A 17,256-nucleotide genomic window follows, 5' to 3' on the forward strand; every position below is an offset into this window, starting at 1 on the left:
GTGATAAATTTAGTGTGAAGGTAGGAGTTCATCAAAGTTCAGTCCTCCGTCCCTTTCTGTTCATCATAGTCCCACAAGCCATCACAGAAGAGTTGAAGACAGGCTGTCCATAGGAACTCCAAACGCTGTACCCAAAATAAGCTATGAACCCACAAGAGATGTAGTGGAATCACAGTCAGACTAACCAAGTAAGCAAGCTTCATATGTGATAGATGCACAGGAACAGTATGTACTATGAATACACTGAAATCATATTCTCTTAAATGCCCAGATGGCTCATTAGAAGTTGATAGTGTTTGTTACCTAGGTAACAAGAGGAAGTAGCTGCTCCAAAAAAATATAGTAGCCAGAGTAAGAATGAGTTGGGATAAGTTTAGGGTAACTACAACAGCTGTTGGCATCAAAGGTCTTTTTCTCTCTGAGTAAAGGGACAGATTGTATGATGCTTATGTTAGAACTGTGATGCTACATTGTAGTGAGACATAGAGCTTGAATGCAGAAGACTTGAAAAAATTCTCTTGCTCTTTCCTCTTTTACTTGTTTCAGTCATTTGACTGTGGCCATGCTGGAGCAGTGCCTTTAGTCGAACAAATCGACCCCAGGACTCATTCTTTGTAAGCCTAGTACTTATTCTATCGTTCTCTTTTGCCGAACCGCTAAGTTACGGGGACATTAACACACCAGCATCGGTTGTCAAGTGATGTTGTGGAGACAAACACAGACACACACACACACATATATATATATATACATATATATGACGGGCTTCTTTCAGTTTCCATCTACCAAATCCACTCACAAGGCTTTGGTTGGCCCGAGGCTATAGTAGAAGACACTTGCCCAAGATGCCACGCAGTGGGACTGAACCCGGAACAATGTGGTTTGTAAGCAAGCTACTTACCACACAGCCACTCCTACACCTCTTAAGGTAACCAAATGCCTCGTCATCTAATTAGTGATGTGCAGGCGGCTACCCGGTACTACTTTGTTGTGGTGAGAGAGCTTATACCCTTTGAGGGAGGAGCAGCTCGGTTTCATCCAGTCAGTCTCCCTTTGATTTGACCCCATGTCAGCCTTGTGCACCACTGGGGCTTCGCCTACTTGTCGTAGGTGGCACTGTCCCAACGTAATACACTGGCACCTGCTACAACCATCGTGCACACCCAGAGTGCACAACCTGCATCTGTCATCGGACTCTCAGTCGGTATCAGGCACCAAAGGGGCCATGCTTCCTGGGCGCGAAGTGAGGCGCAGGGCAAACCGAAATGGTAGGCACACGCAACCCACCACCTCTTCTCCCCTGGCCAGTTGAAGAAAAAATCCCTCCAGAAATGTGAGACTAATGAAGAACAATGGGAAATCATGGTCATGAACAGGTCTGAATTGAGGCAAGCAATTCACAAGGGAACTGGACTTTATGAAAATGAAAAACAAGTCAGTCAAATGGAAAAGCATGCAACAATGAAGGTGAGAACTAACACAACAGATCATTTCATTGTGTGTCTAGTATGCAGCTGCCATTGTGCATTTGACTTTGGACTCACATCATGCATGAAGGTGCACATAATAATATATTTTGAAAAGTATTAACTGAAGAAGTAATGGTGTTACTAGATCGAATAAGCCAGTGGCAAGTTTAAATTCATAAACAAGCAGGAGTGGCTGTGTGGTAAGTAGCTTGCTTATCAACCACATGGTTCCGGGTTCAGTCCCATTGCGTGGTACTTTGAGTGAGTGTCTTCTACTATAGCTTCAGGCCAACCAAAGCCTTGTGAGTGGATTTGGCAGACGGAAACTGAAAGAAGCCCGTCAAATATATGTACATGTATATATGTATATGTGTGTGTGTTTGAGTGTCTGTATTTGTCCCACCAACATCGCTTCACAACCGATTCTGGTGTGTTTACGTCCCCATAACTTAGTGGTTCGGCAATAGAGACCGATAGAATAAGTACTAGGCTTACAAAGAATAAGTCCTGGGGTCAATTTGCTCGACTAAAGATGGTTATCCAGCATGGCCACACTCAAATGACTGAAACAAGTAAAAGAGTAAGCCATTCCCTGTATTTTGTCATGGAGAAAATTTCTTGCTGTAGACAAATGGTGTAAATACACCTAAATCAGCTTGCAGTGCCACCTATCCAGACTGTGAGATGCAAGCATTTCAAAATGGTTATCTCCTCTTCAGTCACAGAGATTGAACAGTGGTGCTGCAAGCTGATAAGAGAGACAATCTCTCTTATGTTAGTCTAGTCATGTATATCAGCTGGTACCACTAAGCAGCAGCTGACTGTAAGTAAATTACAAGACAGGAGTGCTAAGCAGTGATGTATATAAATGCTATGTTACTACCAGTTCAAATATCAAACTGGAAATAACATTGCATTTATATACATCACTGCTTAGTGCTCCCACCTTATAACAGAAAAAGGCCATGCATAAAGGGATGTATTTCCTATAATACATAAAAGATCTGAAACATACATATTAAATGTTTTCAAAATATCATTATTAGGTTTAACTTCATTATTACAAATTATATATATATATATATATATATATAATATATATATATATAAATTTAAAATGAGGGTGAAAAATTGGATATTAATTTGATTAACATCAATTTAAAACCAGTGGTCTAGCATATTAAAATCTGAAGGTTCAGAAAATTGTATTATATACAAATGAGAGGGGTGACCACTATGTGGACAATCCTTATGCTAGAAGCAGACCCACTATGGTTTTACCATGTAAGCAAGCAAGACAAATGAAAAGTAACAAAAATATATTTTTGTTACTTTTCATTTGTCTTGCTTGCTTACGTTCTGGTGTTTGCTAAATTTTCTTGAGAACATTTCTTAGTGGTAAAACATAGCAGATCTACTTCTAGCATAAGGATTGTCCACATAGTGGTCATCCCTCTCATATGTGTATATATATATATATATATATATATATATATGTGTGTTCATGTAAGACAAAGCTAAAAATAGAGAAAGATGGAGATGGAGGTTTAAATCTGCAAACAAAGAAAATATGAAACAAGCGCCTGTCCTTACATGTCCTTGGGTAGTCTTACCAAGTAGCCGTTGGTAATTGCAGACTTGCCAGTACCAGTGGGACCAACCAGTAATAGTGGTACCTCATGAGACAGGAATGTGTTGAGGAAAAACTGTTGAAATAATGTCTCAGTGGTTGGAATAATCAGTTCACTGACCTAAACAATAAAGTTAAACACTGTTTTACCATTGGAGAAGACTGTGAGGGGAGAAGGAAACATGTGAGGTGAGAGGAATGATGATGATGATGAAGATGATGATGATGATGATGATGATGATGATGGTGATGGTGATGGTGGTGGTGGTGTTGGTGGTGGTTTGTCAAAGTATTGTCCTTAAAAGGTTAATACCAGTGTTTCTCATAGTATTGAGACTCTGAAGGTTGAAAAGAAAGCAGACAGTTCAACACCACAGTAAAAAAGATTTATATAGATGCAAACCCAATATACCTTCTCATTAATGATGAGGTTGGAGAGAAAGTTTTTTTAGATTTTTTCAGAATGGTGGGAAGTGGAATTTTTGTTTGAGAAACATTGGTTAAGACCACACCTCAACACAAGCCCTTAAATAGCCCTTCATTACTAAATGGATCATTATTTTAACCAAACTAGGAAGGATAAACAGATGTAAACTTATTATAAAATATACAAAGAAAAGCAAAAACAATTTTTTAAATTTGAGGCTAAAAGAAAACGATTCTTAATTACCTTGGCATTTGAAGGGATTGACTGCACTCCTTTGTCTTGGGTATCCATCCAGCTTACCCAGTTACCAGAACCCTTTTTCTCAAAACAATATTCAAACACTGTTCCTCTTTCAGGGAATGCATTACTCTGTAAAAGATTACAAGAAATAGATCATAGGGTGTACAGTGGAGATAGCAAGAATGGAATCAATCAATTTCATAGAGGGGTTGCAAAATTCATCCCTATTATAAGAAAGTTCTTGTGGAATTTTAAATTTTGGTTTTAAATGATGCATTTTCAAATTAATTTTTGTTAAATTACTTTGACTTTATATATGATTTTAAAGCTTGTTTTCATTCTATCTAATCGTGTTACTCTTTTTCTTTTTGAATAATTAGGCCATTTTTTCTGGAACGTTGAATGGACAAAAAGCAAATTTGCACAATTTTCTTATTCCAGCTCAAGCTAGGCCGAAAAGCTGCTGAAACAGCTCACGATATCAACAATGCATTTAGCCCAGGAACCACTAATGAATGTATAGCACAATGGTGGTTCAAGAAATTTTGTAGCAGTGACGAGAGTCTTGAAGATGATAAGCATAGTGGTCAGCCATCGGATGTTGACAATGATCAACTAAGAGCCTTAGTCGAAGAAAATCCATGCACAACTGTTCGAGAGCTTGCTTCTGGATTAGACGTAATGTATATGACAATTTCCAACCACTTGAAAGCGATTGGGAAAACGAATATTCATGAGAAATTGGTGCTTGAATTGAACGACAACCCCAAAAGATGCTGTTTTGAAGTGTCATCTTCCCTTTTATGCAACAAGAATAACCCGTTTCTCGACCGGACTATGACTTGCGATGAAAAGTGGATTCTTTTACGACAACTGGTGATGCTCAGCTCAGTGGTTGAACACCGATGAAGCTCCACGGCACTTCCCGAAGCCAAAGTTGCACCAAAAGAAGGTAATGGTGACTGTTTGGTGGTCTGTGGCCGGTATCATCCATCACGGCTTTTTCTTTTTTTTTATCCAGGCGAAACCATTACGGCAGAGAAGTACTGTCAGCAAATGGATGAAATGCATAAGAAACTCCAACAAGAGCCAGCATTGGTCAATAAAAAAGGACCAATTCTTCTCCAAGACGACCCTCGGCCACATGTCGCACAACTGACCCTGCAGAAGTTGAACGAATTGGGGTATGAAACTCTGCCTCATTCGCTATACTCACTCTTGCCTATACTCTTGCCTACCGACTACCACTTTTTCAAGCATCTTGACAACTTCATGCGTGAGAAATGCTTCAAAAACCAAGACGATGCCAATCACACCTTCAACGACTTCATTGCCACCAGAACGCAGGATTTTTACGCTACTGGCATAAATAAACTTGTTTCACGTTGGCAAAAATGTGTTGATTCTGATGGTGTTTATTTCGATTAATAAAGTTTCATTTGAGCCGAGATATGTGCATCTGAATTTAAAGGTTAAAAACTGCACAGTGAGAGCTAGCAGTGACCTTCACAAGGAAGTGTGCAGAGTGACATTGCAGTGTTTACTTTGCAAGTTGTGAAGTTTGTGTTTTCGTGATCTCATGAGTGCTGTAATTTGTGGTTTTTGTCATGGACAGGAAGTTGGAACAAAGAGCCAATGTGAAATTTTACACTTAACTTGTGAAGTCTGGTATAGAAACATTGAGTATGCTTTGGCAAACATGCAGAGATGAAGCAATGGGTCATATGGAACGTTTTGAGTGGCAGGAGCACTTCAAAAGGCATGACAGAGCCGCAACTCAATCAAGAGCATGCTTGTCATTTTTTATAACATCCATAGTATTGTGCATTGAGAATTCATCCCCTAGGGCCAAATTGTCAATTGAAAGTTCTAGTCTGATGTTTTGAAGCCTTAGAGGGAGAATATTCGGTGAAAACAACTAGATCTGTGGAGTCCAAAGATTTAGATTCTTCACAATGGCAATACACCTTGTCGTTGAGCTTTCCTTACTTGTGAGTTTCTCACAAAAAACATGGTATTGCTTTGGCACCCACCCCATTATTTAATTAACAAAATTACAACCATAATAACATACATATATACAGTATAAAATTCAATACATTTAAGATAAGAATACAAATAGTTATTAAAAAAAACATTAATATAAATTGTTAGAATCATTAAAATCACTTACAGTTGTTTCAGCCTTTGGAAAAAGTATCTTTCTGTGCCTATACTTGTCAATTATATTGAGGTTATAGGCAGTTAAAAATGGGGTACTTATATATATCCATAGCCTACATTATATTAATTAGACTGCAGAAAACAACAGAAAACAGAATTACACAGAAGTATGCTGTTCCTTCATTTCAGGCATCAAAAAAATCAACTAACTGGGTAGAAGCACTGCAAAACAAAGGTGGCGAGCTGGCAGAACCGTTAGCACGCCGGGCGAAATGCGTAGCCGTATTTCGTCAGCCGTTACATTCTGAGTTCAAATTCCGCCGAGGTCGACTTTGCCTTTTATCCTTTCGGGGTCGATAAATTAAGTACCAGTTACACACTGGGGTCGATGTAATCGACTTAATTCGTTTGTCTGTCCTTGTTTGTCCCCTCTATGTTTAGCCACTTGTGGGTAATAAAGAAACATATATTAATTAGACTGTCATACTTACCTTGGTGATTTTACAACTTTTAGGTTTTGGATGCTTAGAATCTGTGCCACTTATAAGGGTCCTGAAGTACTCATCAAAGCTCTTACGAGATTCAGTGGATGTTATGCCTCCAATGGCCCACACCGTACAAAAGAGGAACAGATTTTGGAGCCAGAGGAATATCTGAAAATATAACAGTGAGTTAGCAATAAAATGGCGATGGTCCTCCAAGATCATGAATTTTCATGATGTTTTCATTCATTCAGAAGGTCAACAGTTGTCCTGAACAAGGTTGGTCTCCAAGCAACAAGTGACCTTTCCCAAAGCATGGGAACCACTCATAAACTTGTGTTTTGCTCATGGCAGTGTCCTTGTAAGCTGTTTGAAGCACGGCAACTGTTTTGGCTGCCATTTTCCCCAGCAGAAAACAGAATTACACAGAAGTATGCTGTTCCTTCATTTCAGGCATCAAAAAAATCAACTAACAGAGTAGAAGCACTGCAAAACAAAGATGCACCATGTGGTAGTATGACCTTCTGGGACAACACCCGCTGGTACACTGATGCATGTGGTGGTGGGGGGGGATCAAGTGGCTTCTAGCAGCAGAAGCCTCAACTACAACAGGCTTGTACCACAAAGACCTTTTCCAAGTTACTTCTGGGTACCCCATCATAAATGCTGTCAGCTTCATAGTCTACACATGCATGTCATGTGTTAAAATAATCAGAAATGAAAGTAATAAGGATATTGAAAGAGGAGTGAAAAGAAATAATAGAAGAGAAACGGAAAAAAGGAAGACAGAGAGAGAAGAAACCAGAAAATGATTGACAGGGAAAGGAGGGGATGGAACTAGGTCACAGTTTTCTAGCTATAAGCCTTAGTCTATTGTTTCTGTTACTAGGTAGCTGTTACTAGGGTCTTACACCAACCATGCCATAGAGTGGTCTGAGTGCTTTTTACATGGCACCAGCACAGGTGAGGTCAGTTTTGGCATGGTTTTTTATAGCTGGACGCATCTTCCAAATGCCAACCATTTCACAGTGTGGACTGGCACCAGCACTGGCAGAGTCACGAAGTAACTTGCAAGACAAGGAATTTTGAGAGGGGCATTGGAGGAGGTAATCTTGTATCAGGTAATGAAAGGTCAGAGTGTAACAGAGAGACAGAAAGGCAGAAGCTGGTGTCCTGCTATAGAGAAGGTACATGGCTACCCAGCTAGAGAGAGAGAGAAACAGAGAAAGAGAGAGAGGAGGGAAAAGAGTGAGAGACAGAGAGCAGGAGAGAGGAAGAGAGAGAGAAAGGTAACAAGAAAGCAGTAGAAACAGGTGTGCTGATGTAAAGGAGATACTTGGTTACCTAGCGAGAGGGAAGAGTAAGAGAAGGAGAGAGAGTGTGTGAGACAGCAAAGTATAAGTGAGAGCAGGAGAGAGATGGTGGTGAAATGTCAGGGTATACTTACAAAAAATGGAGATTGGATGTTTAAAATTAAAATAAAATAGTAAAAAGTAATGGGATTAGAAGTAAAGGAAATGAAACTGCAATACAATAAGGTAAAATAAAATGTATATTTTCTCATTTTATATATATTTATATACAGGGCCAGCCTTCAGCCGATTGGACTCCTTGCTCCCAATCGGTCCTGCACTCAAGAGGCCACATTCTATTCTGCAACATTTTATGAAGTCTTTTAAAATAATCTACATGGTCTTTCAAAAAAAAAAAACATACTTTTTACACTTTCTACACAAGATATCAAAATATAAACCAATTCATCAAAAACTGCTTCGGTCAGCTGCTGAATTTGAAGAAATTTATTGTATTTTTAGTGTAAGGGTCAATATGTATATTTGTATGTGAATGTTTGAGAGTGTTTATGGGGATGTTTGGGTAAAATATTTGTGTGACTTTGAGAGTATGTATGTGGGTTAATTGTATGTATATATGTGTGCATATACTTGTATGTATCAGTTTCTATGAATATGTTTAATTTTGGGGAAACCTTTTTTTGATTTCAATAAGGTATATTTTATATATATATATATTTTATATATGTATATAAATTAGAGAAGAACCACCATGTAGCAATTCAACCATAATATAATAATGATAGAATTAAATCATACCATATAGAAAAAATTAAATATACAATAAAACATATACCAATAATTAAGTAAAGTACAAAATAATAAATAAGTAGTATATAATTGGTAAAAAGATTACACGTGTTTCATGGTTATATTTTCAAACTGATAACAGTAAAATCAATTCAATTTAAATATAGTCCCTCTTCAGGTCCATGTATGTGTATAGATGTATATGTATATATGTATGTGTATAGATGTATATGTATACATGCATATGTATAGATGTATATGTATATATGTATATATATACATGTATATATATATATATATATATATATGTATACTAGCAGAGACACCTGGCATTGCTAGGGATTAGAATGGCATAGCTTGTATATAATATATTACAGATATGTTGAAACAGGTGATATGGGAAAGTACAGCATTGACAACAAAACATTTGTAGAGTAAGTGATGGGATAATTCAATTAAGCAACATGCTATGTGTCCGTTTGGAGTATTTCAGGCCCTAACCTGTGGGTGTTATGTGATTTTTGAATGCACCGAGAAGCTGTCAGTGGATATACTCTCTTTTGCAGCAGTTGGCGCTGTGTCTAACATGACCCATCATCTGAAATGTTGACACCTCCTTCGGATTTGTTGTCCTACATCACTCATTAAGTAAATTTGGAGGAACTGTGGTAGTTCATTTGTGGGTAACAGGGAACCAATGAAGTGATAGACTTGCCCTTGAACTTTGACGTCGTAAATTCATGTTTACCTATCTTCTTAGATGCACCAAATGATGTTATTTGCAGAGTTATATTGTCTGATATTGTTCAGAAAATCCTTTGACTGGATGGAAATGCCTTCTAGAAGATCATTTGAAAATTCAAAAGATCTCTAGAAAAGGCAATTTGTGTTTAGCACACCAACTTGGACAGAGTTATTATTTTGATAAGAATGGGATGGATCATATCTGAAAACATCTTCAGAAGTTGTGAAGAATGTATTTGTACATAGTCTGTTTCTGAGAGCTATTCTATTGGACCTCTGTCTAATCATTAAAACATTGATTTAATGATCCAGCATTAAGTGCTGCAACATGCATTTGCCGATCTTAAGAAAATCTCATCTAGCTTCTCTCTTCAGACTCTCGCCTTCGATTTTCTACAATCCTCCTTGCTTTATACTTATTTCTGGAGAGATTACGTCTTTTCTTTGGTGGCATATTTTTCTCAATATTGCAAACAAAAAAATTATGAACATAGAAAGAAATTATACATTAATCCCTATTTTTGTAAGCAGCTGTATCCATAAAAATGTTATTTGAAGAGAGCAGAATTTGAAAGAAGAGAAAGCAAAAAGAACACAGAAAGAAAGTGAAAGATGTATGTACGTCTATATGAAATGAACGTGTGTGTGTGTGTGTGTGTGAGAGCATGCTTGCACCTGTGTATGTGAAAGAGAAAGAAGGTGAGAAGGAGAGATAGCATGAGGGAGTGAAGGTGTGTGTCATGATGACTGATTTCTTTTAAGGTACACACACACACAGAAAATGTGACGTCATCATATAAAATTTTTATGATAGTTGATTCATGGAAAAGATTGTTAAATTTTTGAAATGCAAATATGTTAATGGAAATTAAGTTTAATTTGTAGCCAAAATAGTAATGAATCTTTTGATTCCCTATACATCAAAATCTGTAACTTGGTTCTCCCTCAAAGCACCCTACTGTCTTAATCTGACAATTCTCTTTATTATGTAGTTTGAATGAAAAACTGTAACTAAAGATTAAGATTATAAACCCCACAGAGAGAGGAAAGAAGAGAGACAGCATAGTGACAGTTTTTGGCTGTCATCCTGTATTCCCCTTGCTGCTAAGGAAATGGTATGTGCTGGCTGTCTGAGCAACTGGTTGTTTTAATAGTGGAACAAACAGGACATAAAGATTACAGAAATGACGACTTTGAAACTAGCAATTTTGAAAATCTTTTTTAGATTATAAAATGCTCTACTCTCTCATGTATCCATGTTTAAAATTTCAGCACGATCAGATGAACAATTCTCAAGTTGTAAGCACACAAACAGACAGACGTGCGCTTTTCCACGACACTCTACCTGCATCTAATGAGGAGGACTGCTTCACCAACCTGGGCTGCCAACCAGCCCAGTGGACGCCAGGTCTTGGCCAGTTCCATGCAGTCATCCTTTTGCGGTTGCCTGCAAGTGCACTGTGGACCAGTTTAACTTTTTCAGGCATCCCCATCATCTAAACATCTCCCCAGTCGAACTCTTCGCTCTTCGATATCTCCAACACCACACTGACATCATCATAAAACTGGCCGACAAGGCCAAAGCTCTCCGCCAACTTCAAGACACCTCCTTCTACTGCCCTCTGCTCTTTGACCCACGCCAAGCGACCAACAGACTGTGTCCTCCACTATCCATGACTTCATCTCCTCCTCCTGTCTCGCCCCACTGCCTCCAACTTCATTGTCAGCACCCCTCACACCCCCACTATTTACTTACTCCCCAAAATCCACAAACCTAATAACCCTGGCCACCCCACCGTCTCCACCTGCAACTGCCCCACCAAACTCATCTCCAGATATCATGACCATGTCCATGTCCCACTAGTGGCTTCCTTCCCCTCTCACATCCATGACACCAACCACGTGCTTCGTTTGTTCAACTCTTTCTCCTTCCCATCTGGCCCCTCTAAACTTCTCTTCACTCTTGACATCCAGAGCCTTTACATGGTGATCCCTCACCATGAGGGGATGCATGCACTCCAACATTTCCTTGACCTTTGACCCAACCCCCAACCCAACACATCCACACTCATTCATCTGGCCAAACTTGTCCTCTCACACAACTGCTTCTCGTTTGCTGGTGATTTCTACCAGCAGTACTCGGGAGTGGTCATGGGAATGTGAATGGGCCCCAACTATGCGAACCTATTTGTTTGCTATGTTGAGGCCCAAATATTCTCAAGTTTCACTGGTCCCACTCCCGAACTATACGGCCGTTTATATTGAAGACTGTATCGGTGCAACCTCACTCTCCTGCAAACATCTAGACTCCTTCCTCTCTTTTCTCAAATCTTTCCATCCTGCCCTCCACTTCTCCTGCACTATCCCTGATACTTCTGTATCCTTTCTTGACATTTCGGTCAGCATTCATTACTCCACTCTCACCACCGCCATCCACTATAAACACACAGACTCACATTCATACCTCAACTTCTCCTCCTCCTACCCTAAACACACCAAGCTTTCCATTCCCTATTCCCAATTCCTCCATCTACACAGGCTCTGTAGAGACGACCATGACTTTGAGACTTAGTCTCAACTCATGGCTCGCCACTACATCCTTTTATCACATGATATAAATGGTATATCACATCATGTGATATAAATTGTATATTACATCTAGTTTATTTCTTATTTTCATAGCTAAAATACTATTGTTATTTTCACAGCTAAAATACATATCTCTATCAATTTATTCTATAGATTTTTTTTACGTTATGTTTTCACGTGATAACTTTCTTAGCAATGCTAGGTTCTAAGTTTAACATTTAAAATTTTGGTTAACTGATATTCTTCAATAAGATAAGTTATGATTTTATTTTTCATCAATATTGTTACATTTTATTTGATTATTTATTGTTATGATACGTATATTTCTATAGTTATTTGTTAATTATTATATGTTAAGTTACATACATTTATTTTATTATTTTAGACCTGAAGAGTGGCTATATTTTTAAATCGAATTAATTTTAAATCAAATTTATTTTAATAGTATCAATTTTATTATAGTCATGAAACACGCGTAGTCAAGTTAACGTTTATTTAATTTAGTGATTTTTTAAATAATATTTATTATAGTGTAGCAATAGTTATCTTCATTGCTATCTTCACTGTTTGAGAAAAACATTAGGAATGATCTCGTTTGAGATTACAAACATCTTTGGCTAGTTTAACCTTGTTGTTTCCACTGATATGATTGGTTAGCATCTAAGCACGGTATGTCTCTCTACTTATTTCGCCCCAGTGTGTAAACTGACCAATCACAGCTTTTGGATAGGACCTTTCATTTGAGCCATCTTAACTCCATAAATAGGCTGATTATTTGATGATTCACCATCTTTCGGCTTAAGACCTTTTAAGGTCTTGGTCGGAGACCACACAGAGCTTACTCAACAATGTTCCAGTTCAAAAGGCAGACGACAGCCAAGCCAACCATACTATGAAGACACTATTGCAAACCAGCGTCAGACAGAACGTCATCACCAGCATCATCTCCATCTACGAAGATTTCAACTTGTACACAACAAGATAAATACAGATTCAACTCATGCTGTTAGTGTGAAAACCTCACCACGGAAAAACAGTTGCAGTATATATATCTGAAAGAATATCTATATCAAGAGAAAAATATGCACAACAAGTGATTCAACTAATCTCCACTCCGAGACTCAAATCTTGTTATAGAACTCATTATCGTGTACTACATGAACTGGTAAAATAACTCTAAAATAACTCCATTTGAACTCAAATTGTTGAGACTTCTCTTATGCTCTGTTGTATTCGCATGCACCTTATTCTGTACTTCTGTCGCACACATGAACACACAGACACAAATATTATAAGCATGCATTCATGACACAACACTATGCTAATAATCACAAATCACTTTGTACACTGTGAATAAAATCTATCTTCTCTTTATAAAAGTAGAACAGTTTTTGGCGTCCTTTATTCATTTACTTTGCACTGTATATAAACATGTATAATGGCTTATATATAACATAACATTATGTTATGTTGGAATGCAGCCGTGCGCTGTACAAAAGGAGAAATATGTCACCAAACTCCTCACGTATGGTCGTATTCTCACAATAGTGTATTTAAATTTTTCATATATAATATAGATAATGTCTTTCACTATTGAATTACTTAATAGAGGTTATATCTCATAATTATATACATATATTATATATTGTGAAATTTGATTTAGAATTGCTAAATTGAATTTTTCCCAGTGAGTTTGGAATTATATTCCCTACTATTATATATATATATATATATACAAACATACATTATAGCCTCAGGCCCACCAAAGCCTTGTGAGTGGATTTCGTACATGGAAACTGTAAGAAGATTGGCATATATATGTGTATATTTGTGTGTGAGTGTGTGTGTTTGTAGCCACACCATTGCTTGACAACTGATGTTGCTGTGTTTACATCCCTGTAACTTAGCTATTTGGAAAAACACACTGATAGAATAAGTACTAGGCTTACAAAGAATAAATCTTGGGGTTGATTTCTTCGACTAAAGGCCACAGTCACATTAACGATACAAGTAAAACAATAAAAATATATGTCATTTTAATCCTGAGCAATGCCGGGTATCGCTGCTAGTGTGTATATATATATATATATATTATATATACAGGAGTTGGACAAAATAATGGAAACACCTTAAAATTTCAGACAAATTTATTTTAATATGGGGTAGTACCGCCTTTGGCAGTAATTACAGCTTGAATTCTACAAGGTATGGACTCGTACAAAGTTTGAATTGTTTACAAAGGAATTTTTATCCATTCTTCAGCTAAAACAGTGTCCAGTTCTTGTAGTGATGGTAGTAGATGATATCAACTCCTTGTTTTTATAAAATGCTCCATAAATATTCAATAATATTGAGATCTGGGGACTGTGGTGGCCAGATAAGATGATCAACTTCACTAGAATGTTCCTCGTGCCATTCAGTAACAACTTTAGCAGTGTGAATTGGTGCATTATTATCCTGAAAGATTGTGTTTCCCTCCAGAAACTCTTTCGCAATGATAGGATGAATTTGATTAGATAAAATGCTTAAATAGTCTTGACTATTAATTCTGCCATAAAGTGAAACCATTGGGCCGGCAGCTTTCCAAGATATAGCCCGCCAGATCATCACAGATCCTCCTCCATGGTTAACAGTTGGAAGAAAGCAGTCTGGGTCAAATACTTCTTTTGGCTGTCTCCACATGTATACTCGGCCGGTGGTCGGAAATAAGGTAAAAGATGACTTGTCCAAGAAAATAACATTCTTCCACTGCTCTAGGGACCAATTCTGGAGGTTTTTACTCCACTCTAAATGCTTTGCAACATTTGATTTTGAAAGTAGTGGTTTTCTGATTGCAGCCCTCCCATGAAATCTGGCTTTGTGCAGCTCCCAGCAAAAAGTTTTTGTGGAAACTGGGTTCACGAGGAGGTCATTAAGTTCTGCGGTAATTTTCGGAGCTGTACTTTTGTGATCCTTTCTAACAACTCACGTAAGAGTCCGACAGTCCCTATCTGAAAGTTTTAGTTTTCTACCGGAGTTTTGTTTTGATGAGGAGGTTTTTACCACTTTCTCAAAGGCTGTCATTACTTTCGAGACAGTACTTCTTGATACACCAAACATTTCAGCTGTTTTCGTTACACTAGTGCCTGCCATATGAGCACCAACAATTTTACCTCTTTGAAAGTCTGATAGATCTGTCATTTTAATGAATTTTAATTACCTTTTTCCGATGATATCTGTAAAGAAACAGCCATTTTAGCATAACATATTAAGCAACTCTAATAATAAATGAAAAAATATATAAAAATAAACAAGCTTTTGACGGTATAATAGTTATTTCAAAATTATGATGTTATGATGCTAAGTGTTTCCATTATTTTGTATAACCCCTGTATATATATATATATATATATATACATACATACATACATACATACATAGATACACACACACACACGCACACACACACCTTTCATGCTACTAACATGCACTAAAAACTTCTTATGATACCATGAAATTGTAATATTTTCACTAATTTCTTACTCATAATTAGTGAAAGCTAAACTGGTGGACTATGTAAACTGGTTGACTTCTTTTTATATCTATTATTATAACTCACTACATAGGAGTAAAATCTCTCCAACAAAACTTTTCACTACACACACACACATAAATATATATTAGTTCATATATAGGTACAGGCATGGCTGTGTGTTAAGAAGCTTGCTTCCCAACCACATGGTTCTGGGTTCACTCCCACTGCATGGCACCTTGGGCAAGTGTCTTCTACTAAAGCCTCAGGCCAACCAAAGCCTTATAAGCGGATGTGGATTAGGTAGACGGAAACTGAAACAAGCCCATATATGTGTGTGTGTGTGTGTGTGTGTAACAGTGTAACATATGGTATAATTAAAAACAGGGCAAATATATATGGGTGTGTCTGTGTGTGCGTGTGCATGTATGTATATATTTGCGTGTCTGTGTTCATCTCCCCACCATCACTTGACAACTGATGTTAGTGTGCTTATGTCCCAGTCATTTAGTGGTTCGGCAAAAGGGACTGATAGAATAAGTACTAGGTTTACAAAGAATAAGTCATGGGGTTGATTTGTTTGACTAAAGTTGGTGCTCCAGCATGGCCTCAGTCAAATGACTGAAACATGTGGAAAAAAAATATATATTGGTGAGGATTAGTGTATGCTAGGCTATCTTGTGCTAGGTCCATTACATCATGACAAGGTCATTACTGTGGTTCTTGTGACTGCAAACACTATGAGATTCAGCATTATACCATTAGGTTGCTATTTACGCAAACTCATCCATATATATAAATCAGTTTATTCCAGTAATTACATGCAGACCACCTTACCTGTTGACTTGTCAAGGTTTTTCCACCCTCAGCATCTTTGTCGGAGTCCCTGATTTCATCCATCAAGCACGTATACATGCTCAGGAAGGAGTAAATAAGTTGCATGTCGGATACTCTGAGGAAGAGTCGGCATTTATGTTGTACAAAGTAGAGGGTGGGTGGCATGAGCCACTCAAACATGTCATTTATCAGTTCCTTGTGAGCAAGTTCTAGATGGTCTGGGAGTTCATAGTCCATGTAGGATTGCTTGAAGGGCCTCCATCCCATTTCTTCAGGTTCCATGTAGATCATTCCACATCTGCTCACTGTGGCTGGTGAGGCTTGCTCAAGGTCAGCAGCTTCAAACAGTAAGTTCATTGCTTTACTCATCTGGATTATTTCACCACTCATTAAACATAGCTATAAAATAGATAATTAAACAGGATAATTAAGATAAAGAAACACAATTTGTTTAGCTTTTGTTAGTGTGTTATATAAGATGAGAAATTAAAATTTATGAATATAGGCTCAGATGTGGGTGTGTGGTAAGAAGCTTGCTTCCCAACCACATAGTTCCAGATTCAGTCCAACTGTGTGGTACTTTCGGCAAGAGTCTTCTACTATAGCCTCGGACCAACCAAAGCCTTGTGAGTGGATTTGATAAACAGAAACTGAAAGAAGCCTGTTGTATGTGTATGTGTGTGCATATATATGTATGTATATATATATATATATATATATATATATATAATATATATATATATATACATAGACATATGTATATACATATATATATACATATGTATATACACATATATAATAATACATACATCATCATCATCATCATCATCATCATCGTTTAACGTCCGTTTTCCGCGCTAGCACGGGTTGGACGGTTCGACCGGGGTCTGGGAAGCCAGGGGCTGCTCCAGGCTCCAGTCTGATCTGGCAGAGTTTCTACGGCTGGATGCCCTCCTAACGCCAACCACTCCGTGAGTGGAGTGGGTGCTTTTTACGTGCCACCTGCACAGGGGCCGGGGGGTCCGGCATCGGTCACGATCGGTTCGAGCTTTTAAAGTGCCA

The 17,256-nt window shown here is 37.9% G+C and overlaps 1 protein-coding gene across 2 annotated transcripts in view; it reads right to left on the reverse strand.

Annotated features, from left to right (window-relative positions):
• LOC115214188 (dynein heavy chain 3, axonemal-like) overlaps positions 1 to 17,256 on the reverse strand; it is a 257,372-nt gene that overhangs the window by 112,829 nt on the left and 127,287 nt on the right. For both annotated transcript variants that reach the window (XM_036504718.1, XM_029783288.2), the window contains exons 34-37: positions 16,195 to 16,593; positions 6,421 to 6,582; positions 3,770 to 3,895; positions 3,063 to 3,220 (exon numbers count right to left, since the gene is read on the reverse strand). In XM_036504718.1, the coding sequence (XP_036360611.1) occupies positions 3,063 to 3,220; positions 3,770 to 3,895; positions 6,421 to 6,582; positions 16,195 to 16,593 (845 nt within the window). The remainder of the gene's footprint in view (positions 1 to 3,062; positions 3,221 to 3,769; positions 3,896 to 6,420; positions 6,583 to 16,194; positions 16,594 to 17,256) is intronic.

The sequence above is a fragment of the Octopus sinensis genome, linkage group LG7, assembly GCF_006345805.1.
Source record: "Octopus sinensis linkage group LG7, ASM634580v1, whole genome shotgun sequence".
NCBI lineage: Eukaryota > Metazoa > Mollusca > Cephalopoda > Octopoda > Octopodidae > Octopus > Octopus sinensis.